Source organism: Etheostoma spectabile, chromosome 9 (genome assembly GCF_008692095.1).
Source record: "Etheostoma spectabile isolate EspeVRDwgs_2016 chromosome 9, UIUC_Espe_1.0, whole genome shotgun sequence".
In the NCBI taxonomy this organism is placed as follows: domain Eukaryota; kingdom Metazoa; phylum Chordata; class Actinopteri; order Perciformes; family Percidae; genus Etheostoma; species Etheostoma spectabile.
Window position 1 is genome coordinate 2,646,096 of NC_045741.1, and position 9,270 is coordinate 2,655,365.

Sequence of the window (9,270 nt, forward strand, 5' to 3'; positions counted from 1 at the left end):
CTGTGTGGCTTGTGTGTGTGTGTGTGTGTGTGTGTGTGTGTGTGTGTGTGTGTGTGTGTGTGTGTGTGTGTGTGTGTGTGTGTGTATGTGTGTGTGTGTGTGCTCCTGCATCCACCCTTCATAAATGTGTGCGTTGACTTGATATCACAAGGTGTTTCATCTATTTATCTTCTTTGTAGTATATCAGCTTAAATATTGTTAATTGGCAGTTTTGCCCAACATGTACTCCTTTATTTTGTAATACAACTGTAATATCAAGGCCGTGGCCAAGATCCAGTAAGTCTTCCAAATCATACAAGGACACAAGGATATGGGTCCATTAATGCATCCCACAGCAGCGATTTTTAAACCAGAGAACGTCAGTCATTTTTAATGTAAAGATCACTGTTTTGAAACGTTGTGAGTTTGGTTAAGGTTAGGAACCAAAACTACTTATTTGATTTCAGAACATGTTAACATCCGGTTACACACGTTCATAAAGTTCATTTATTTTTGAACCCGGACTCGAACTGTGGTCTCCTGGATTAAAGTCAGGCGTTTCATACTTTGTCACCTTCCTTTTCCGTCATAATTACTATGGCCACCAGAGGGCACCTCCTCTAAAAAGCTGAAGATAAATCGTAATATCCGCATGAACCAACGACCTATGGGAGCGTTTTACTTCGAGCATTTGTTTTTTAATAATTTAATATTATTTTAAATGTAATACTGAGATCATGAGTTCTAAATTCCCTCTAGCAAAATCACATTCATCCAAGCAAACCCTCATTTTTTTTTTTTCTTACTTTAAGGCATTTAGTCTTAACAGAATTAGCCTTAAAAAAAACAGCATGAGCAATCATAGATTGTAAACTCCTCTTAATGCCATTAAATCCCCCAGATACACAGAAAGATTAGCAGAACCTTGACCTCGGTGTCCTCAAACTGTGGCCCTGAGCAATGGGTCAGATTCAATGAGAGTAAGCGGTTACACTGTGGTCAGCTGTGGACATAAACGGAGGCATTCACTCAAGTTTGAATCTCGGTAGATCTGAGTATAGTCATCTTTCCTTTGAGCATTCACCATCATGTTGTATTTGATTTTAGCAGGAAGTGTATTATTGTATGATACATAATTTTGTGTTTTTTTGTAAGAGACATTTTGTAAAGATTTGTTAAAGAAAATGTCTTGTTACAGATGTAACCTGTGATTAAAGAGTCACATGACCACATGAGCTCATACTGTACGCAGGCTCAGTATGCTTTCAGATGATTATCGAGCTAGCTATGTGGAAGTAGTGTAGGAACTCTCCACAAACATCTACAGAAATAAATGACATATCCTACCTGGCGCTGATCAGGTAATCAACCCCAGAGAGTTTTAATGTTGTTTGAAATGTATCGGATAAAGAAAACAAATCAATGCATTGAATTTTCTGAGAAAAACAACTTTATTTATGAAAAAATGGGTAACAGTCGGGGGTCATGTGTAGTTTGAATCCCACTTTTTTAATGTCTGCAACATAGCTGCAGTCTTAAACATGACTTCCAGTAACATCCTCCGATGATGTGACCTCCTCTACAGTGTACGGAGTACACGTCTTATTTATTCTTATTTATTCTTATTTTAATAAACATGTGCAGGTCTGCAGAATGCCAAATTCAATATCACAAAACAAATACTGACTACTAAGAAGCTTATTAGAATTGTGGTGTAAAATGGCCGTTTTTTACTAGTGCAACCCTGAATGGGAAAAAATTCACATTGTTTGACCCAAAATTATGAATTTTAACATTTTTTTGGACCATTATTCACTAACTTGTGGAAGAAGAACATCAGTTCCATCATGTTTTGTGTGTGTGTGTGTGTGTGGCAGGAGGGGGGGGGGGGGTGGCTGTGTTACTAATGGAGTGCTAAATATTTAATTCAGAAACACTGCAAAATGCATAGATATCTATGGTAGAATGGTTATAAAACGATATTTACTCAAATAACAAAACATTGACTTTAGGTGAAAACGAAAAATGAACCACCCCCCCCCTTCCTCCTCCTCCTCCATTTCCACCACTGAAATCGAGTAACTTCCAACTAATACAATAAGCTCATTTTGAGAATCATCGACTGGAGTGACTCCATGACACTTCATACCCATGCTGAGCATTTTGCAATTACTACTTTTTATGAAATGCAAATACAGCATGTGCATGTAAATTCATGTAAAAAAATATTATTAATGAGCAAAGAAAACAGCAGAATATAACTCCTTGGTCCACATGACGTATGAAAAGTTTATGCCGCATGAAAATTCAGAGAGTGCATGAGCTACAAAGACATAATAACTCAAAAGTAACCGAGATGAAGCACACATGCATTTGCACAAACGCACGTGTGTGACGTCTCACACGCCCACACGTACTGTAAATTATGACACCCATTTTAATGTATGGAAGGTGTCTGAGCAAGCAGGACATGCAGCATAATAAATATGCATGAGAAAATCAAGCAGAGTGTGTGTGGTCACAAGCTTAGCAGCTTCTGAGACTGAAACCGTCTAATGAGAAAGAAGTAAAAAGTAATTCTGCTTAGTGAGGCGGATAGGTTGCATGAAAAGAAATGCTAATCTTGCCAAGTGTAGAAGACATGCAGCATGGGAACAGTTGTTCTTATACTCGGGGGACAGGACCCCAGCGAGGGGTCACAAGATAAATCGGAAGGGGTCGCAAGATAGTTAAGATAAAAAGGAAGAAAAATTAGGTTTTTTTTCTGACTTCTGTTTCATCTCACTGGATAGTTGTATCTCTTTGTGTCTCTATAACGCAACTATACAAATAAAATCAGTTCTTTGGTAGAACTGAACATTTGCAGCGTGTGATAGGGAGTCACACGTCGACATTGCTTCATGTTAAAGAGTCAGGAAGAGAAACACTAGTGGAACGCTAGTTTAGAAAAGGAAGATCATTCAGTTCAGCTCTTTATGTAATGCTTTTATGTAAAGCTTTTAGTTATTGTAACCTGCCCCTATCCCTTTTTAATTATGTTTCCTTCATGGCATCTTTTACATTTTTGACAATTTCTTAGTGAGTGTTCATTGGAACTCACTGTGTGGACAGGGAAGCTGCAAATGAATTGGGATTCATAAAATGTCTGGGGGGTGGAGGGGGGGGTCCCATGTGTGACTTCTAATTAAGTCCAAAAATTTAAGGTGTTACCCATTGGTTTCAATTAAGTATTTCCATACAAAAGTTAAGACACTTTTCCTAACGGGATGAAAAGTGAAAAAAATCCAAATCAAAGTGTCAGCACTTGTAGTCTCATCCTATATGTCATTTACAGCCTGAGGACACCTGGACATTTAAAATGATATTTAATAGCTGTCTTCAATCATAGGCCTGCCTGCTTAGATAAACAACTAAATATTCAAAATGTTGCTTTAAATGTCGAGGAAATAACATGACTAAAACATTTAGGAAGTGCGCAAGACGTGTGATTCACGTATGCAATTTGAAACATTTTGTAAATATTAGCATTAGCAATCTATAAATATGAATGACCTATTAAAAAAGGGGGAGTAATAATGCAATGCAGCCGGGCAAATGTCAGCATCGGCACCAAAACATCAGGCTCTGAAACGCTGCAGGGAAGTTGCAACGTGCAAAATCAAATGAGTTGCCCAGCATAAGCAAAAAGTTGATGAAATGGCAATTAGACTGAGAAACCTTGTTTTGAAGTCTCAAACAAGTGCAGAGCTAACTTCCCCGCGCAGTCCGGTGACCCTGACGTATATGCGCGCGTGCGTCTAACTATTAAGAGAGGCGTGTAACAGTCGATGCTTTCCACATCTGTATCCGAGGAACTCCAGAGAATTTACCATACAGGCCCCACATGCATGCATGCGTACGTGTGCGTGCAATAAATAAAAACAGAGACAAGCGCTGTCTTTATATAGCGCGCGGGGAGGGGGGGGGGTCTGGGTGTAAATCACTTTTCCGACTGGCACAGCACATTGAACAAACCGTGGCATGATTCCTTTTCTCTCTGCTCATCCGTTCCCTTTTTTCTTTATCAGCTCGTTCACGAGTTCATTTCTTTCAAATGAGAATTCAGGGACCCCCAAATCCGAGCCCCCCCCCGCGTCTTCAAACAACACAACTGTATGGTTTTACTTTTTCCTTCCGTCAAAATGCTATCCCAGATTCAATTTCAGATACAGACTATAGGATTTAGCCAGTTACGATTTTTTTTTTTTTTTTTTGGTCTTTCGGAGACAATATTTAATATGCTGAAATGAGATCGGTTTGATCCCCTTCCCAAAATAATTTCTCAATTTATATTTGTGTCAAATCTCGCGTTGACACAAGCCTAAATGAATGCATGTGTAATAGGCGAGCCCATGTCTGGCGTATCAGCGTCTCTTTTTCCCTAACATCATTATCATCATCATCATCATCATCATCATCATCAGAATCATCAATAGTATTATTTTTTTCTTCATCATCTCCTCCATGGGATTTTTCCCTTTTGATTTAGGAAATTAGTACGCCTAATTAAAAAAGAGTATATGGTCAACAGCTAGGCTACTTATCAAACTGAAGAGGAGTTCAAGGTAACATTACAAGACAATAACGTGAATGACCCATGGCTTTTTAATTAACAATGTCTTCCCCCTCCACAAATTTGCGCTTTTTTTTGTTCCAACTGTTTTTTACCATTTTCTTTTTCTTTTTACTTGAAGTGTTGTGCAGGAAAAAGTAAAAGCGCGTGCGCTGCCCGGTGTTCTCCTCCTCCTTGACTTTTATCACTAAATGAAGCATATAAATGACCTGGAAGCGCCGAATGAAATAAAATAAAGAACAATTACCCTCTTTCTTTTTTCCTCTGATCTGGCGCTGAAAATGAGTCCTGGAGAGATAAGGCCGATTGAATTCTCTCTGTTGTGTTCCAATAAAAACGTCAAAGGGGGGGGGGGTGTTAAAGAGAGATTTAAAAACCTCCCTATAATTCCAAATCATAATTTCCCTCCCATTATACCTCTCAGATGCCGTTCATCGTTAAGATTATTTATTTCAGGGCGTTGCAACCACACTCTATTCCCGTGGCTGAGTTGGATAATTACAGGTGCGGTGCATCGCACGCGGCCAAACTTGAGACAGCTTTCATAAAATGTAGAAAAATATATAAGCAAACTCCATGGCAGTGGTTTTAAACAACATCAGTTAGACTGTAGAAAGACGGAGAGAGAGAGAAAGGTTATTCGCCTCGTTTTTATCATGGAAGAAAAAAAGAAATCCCCGTCTGCTGTTCCTCCTGAAAGTAATTATAATTGTCTAATTTCAAAGTTGAATTAGGATGCTTTAGGGGTTTGATGTAAAACTTCACATTCGGTTCAATGAAGTATCACCCTAATTTACAGCTCCAGATAAGGACTAAGTCTGTCATAAAAATCTACCCGTCCTCCTCCTCCTCCTCCTCCACCTCTTCATCGCTCCTTCCTTGCTTCCTTCCCTTCCTTCCTCCCCAGGATTGAATTGCACCTTGGGCAATAGTGCAGAATCGTGAATCTTAACTTCTCTCAGCATATGTTCCTGGCAGATAAGTAAACAATTTGGATGTGGAATGAATTTTTTTTAATTAATACTACAGTCGTCTAATGGGAGGCTGTACACCGCGGTCCGCAAATCCTGATCTCCATTAACAGAGAGGAGGTGGGGGGGGGGCAACGGCACTGAATTCACATTAAAATCTCTAAATGCTATAATAATTCCTCCTGTTTTCATTCAGTACTGTCTTCGTGGGAGTCTTATTTAGACAAGTTTAGACATGTTAGAGACGTGTGAATGACTGATGATAATAAGCCTCAGCGAGTTTTTTTGGCTGCAGCACCTTTCTTTCCTTATTATTAGTTTTTTTCTTTTTTGTAAAAGTAAACACATAATGCAGAGATATTTAAACCGCACTAGTGATGGACTACTTTACAGCCAAGCCAGCAAAGTTCTAAGATGGGGGAAATCACATCCCATTGAGTTTGTTTCATTAGTTAAAGCTATAATTAAGAAGTGATTGAGCAGTCAGACAAGTCGGATGGGCGGAATCCCTCGAGGGAGGCCTCTCCTGAACTGTCAAACATCAGAGGATCCCAACCGGTTCATCCCAGTGTCAACACGAACACACCTCCGCGTGCAGCGTGCTGCTGGCTGCTCGACATGTCTCAAACCGGTTTCAACGCATTAGAAAGAGCAGCAGCAGCCAAACAGGGGGGGTCATTAAGCCTTGTTGGGGAAACGAGAGAGGAGGAGTTTGACAGCTTCGATGAGCCCAGAGAAAGAGAAAGGAGGTTTGATTTGGACAACAATAATGTTATTATTGTTCTACTGCGATTCTGCAAAGCGACAGTTTCCATAATTTAGCTCATCAGTAGTACGCCTGTGGATTAGTGTGGGGTCAAGTTGGGTCTAACTTTTGAAATGTGAATACAAGCTCACAATTGTTGCATTTAAAAAAAAAAAAGTGTTTCAAACGTAGGACTACATCTGTTTTTTTTGTGAATTATTGTTTCCGTTTCAAAAACATTTTAAAAGACATTGTTGATTTTTTTTTTTTTTGGAGGCTATTTTTATTCATTTGAAATCTAATTTAGGCTATTAGGCCTTATTCTGCCAGCTTTAACTTCCCCGCAGCACCTGCACAGTGCTCCTCTATCTTTGCCATATCGAGGGCCCATTAGAGCAATCAGCTACAAATACAGGAAATTGATAGCGTTGAAGACAGATTGTCTTTATTCGAAATGCCTTTGCTCAGCAATTGAACAAAGCGCAGGAGGTATCAACCTTCTAGATACATTATCCTTTCCATAACATGACAGGTTTAAATTACCATCTTGGATGATAATACACATATATAACTCCTTGAATTCAAATAGAAGTTATCCTTAAAAAAGCAACAAAACGAAAATATGACGCGTGTGATTATATTAGCACTGAACCACAGGGGGAAAAAAAGAGCAAAATAAAACATTTGAACGTAAACGATTTTTTTTTTCTCTCTTTGTCATCTTAAATAGACCGTCTAGTTTTATGTGCCAGTTTGTGATCAATATAAACAATATGACCCGTATATAGTCCAGCCTATAGGTTCTGATTTAGATTGAGATTTTTCATAAAATTACGTGTGCCAAAAATGTAAACTACTTAGGCCTATACAGGAAATAAGAATGCTAATTGTGCAAGCCAAATTGTCAAAAGTAAAAAGAGCTCCCTATCGATAATCAACACAAATCAGCATATCAGCATTGAAATGTACACAATAAATAAAGTTAAAGGCCTCCTTTTTCGGGCTGCCATAAACGTTATAACATTTACATTTCTTACAGTTCACAGGACACCGTCCTTCACACCGAGCCCCAGCTCCTCTGCACCACTCAGGAACTTGTTGGTTTTCTGGAAAAGTTTCTTTTTTCGCTCTTATTTTTTTTTGCCATAACAAGTCCAAGGCAGCTAATACTGTTCATGCCTTCTCACTGGGCGCGCTGTCCATATTATATTTACATGCATTTCAGTATTCAAGTGAATTAAAAAAAAGAAAAGAAAAAGAGTCTTTGAGGGTTACATGGCAGTGGCATGTGTGGATGAGTAAGGGTCTATCCCAGTCTTGGTCATACCTGGAAAAAGTATGTAGGCCACCGGGGGCTGTAAACTTGACGTGGACCAGGCCGAGCAGTTACACGGGACGACGTAGCCCGGGTTTGTGGGCGACGGGTGGGTGTGGGTGTGCTGACTGGGGCACCCAAGGGTGCCGAACGCGCCGTTCTGGTATCCCAAAGAGGACGCGTAGGGCAAAGTGCTGGTGCTCAGCGCGTGCGGCATCTCCGTCATCTTCTGGATGGCGCTGGAGCTGAACTGGCTCGGGTCGAGGAAGGAGTACGGGGCGCTCGTCGGCGGCAGAAACGCTCGGGCTTTCTCGGAGTGGCTCAACAGAGAGTCCGCGGCCGACATGGGGAGTCCCTTCAAGTGGTCGGTGTCTCCGAGGTAAGGCAAAGGGAAAACGTACCTGTCCTTCTTGAGCAGGTTTTTGGGTTTGCGCCTGGGTCTGTACTTGTAGTCGGGGTGCTCCTTCATGTGCTGAGCGCGCAGCCTCTTGGCTTCGTCGATGTAAGGTCTCTTCTCAGACTCGGACAGCAGCTTCCACTCGGCGCCCAGTCTTTTGCTGATCTCCGAGTTGTGCATTTTGGGATTCTCCTGTGCCATTTTTCTCCTCTGGCCCCGGGACCAAACCATGAATGCGTTCATGGGTCTCTTGATATGATCAGCAGGCTTTGACATCTTTTTTTAAAAAAAAAGTAGCCTATGCTTTTTTTTATCCCCAATGTTTAATGACGAGGAAAAGTTCTTTTCGGGAGGAAGGGAAACTATTCACCTGTCTAGATGCCAGATACCAGTCATGCCACGTCTGAGATGTTCTGAGTCTGGCTGGAAAACAGCAAAAAATAAAAGAGAATAGAATAAAAATCCAGCGCCCGGTTTTTGCTTTTCCAGAGTTAAAACACTGATGCGCGTTCGTTCAAGTCCGGTTACAACTCTCTTTCAGACCTGCGGCAGGCAATACAGGAGAACAAAAATACATGTAAGATGCACACACGTAAAGAAATCCACAAAGGTGAAAGCAATGTTCCGCAGTCAGTTTGCAGGAGTCGTTAAAGTGTTATTTTTTTTTTCTGCGACACACTCTCCCTCTCTCTCTCTCTCTCCCTCTCTGAGGTTTGTCGTCAAGCACCTGGCTTGGAAATGAGCGGAAGAGCGTGAATACGAGCCAAAAGCGGTGAAGTTCAAAGGCTGGGCTGGTTTGGTTTCTGCACGCAATCTGACATAATCTGCAGGGCGTTCACTCACCAACCTGGGCGCCCAATCAGCACACAGAACCGCTATTATAATACCTCCACGGAAAAAAATATATGTACTTACAACATAAACAAAGGCCGGGTGGTAGTAGAAGAAAAAAAAAAAAATAAGGAAAGGGGGTAGGTGTGTGGGGGGGGATTAGAATCCCTTCCCGATTCCATTTAATGTAATGAATCGCAACAAACATGGACCTTCAACCTCTTTTCCAGTTAAAACCTGACTTCACTCCAGAGAGGTGACTACACGGCTTTATGCAGAAATATATGTCTGTCGCCAAAATGCATACAGTTAGGCCTTAATGCAGTTATTATCTGTCTGTTTGGGATTTCTGTTTTGAATAAGGGGATGTAGGATAATGACACAAATATTATTATTATTATTATTATTATTATTATTATT

At 40.6% G+C, this 9,270-nt stretch overlaps 1 protein-coding gene across 1 annotated transcript; it reads right to left on the minus strand.

The window, feature by feature from the left end:
• Positions 1–5,880: 5,880 nt before the first annotated feature.
• On the minus strand, positions 5,881–8,811 carry sox14 (SRY-box transcription factor 14). The gene has a single exon (XM_032525111.1). It carries the CDS (start codon positions 8,293–8,295, stop codon positions 7,579–7,581), a length of 717 nt encoding a protein of 238 aa, XP_032381002.1. The 5' UTR covers positions 8,296–8,811; the 3' UTR covers positions 5,881–7,578.
• Positions 8,812–9,270: the final 459 nt, after the last annotated feature.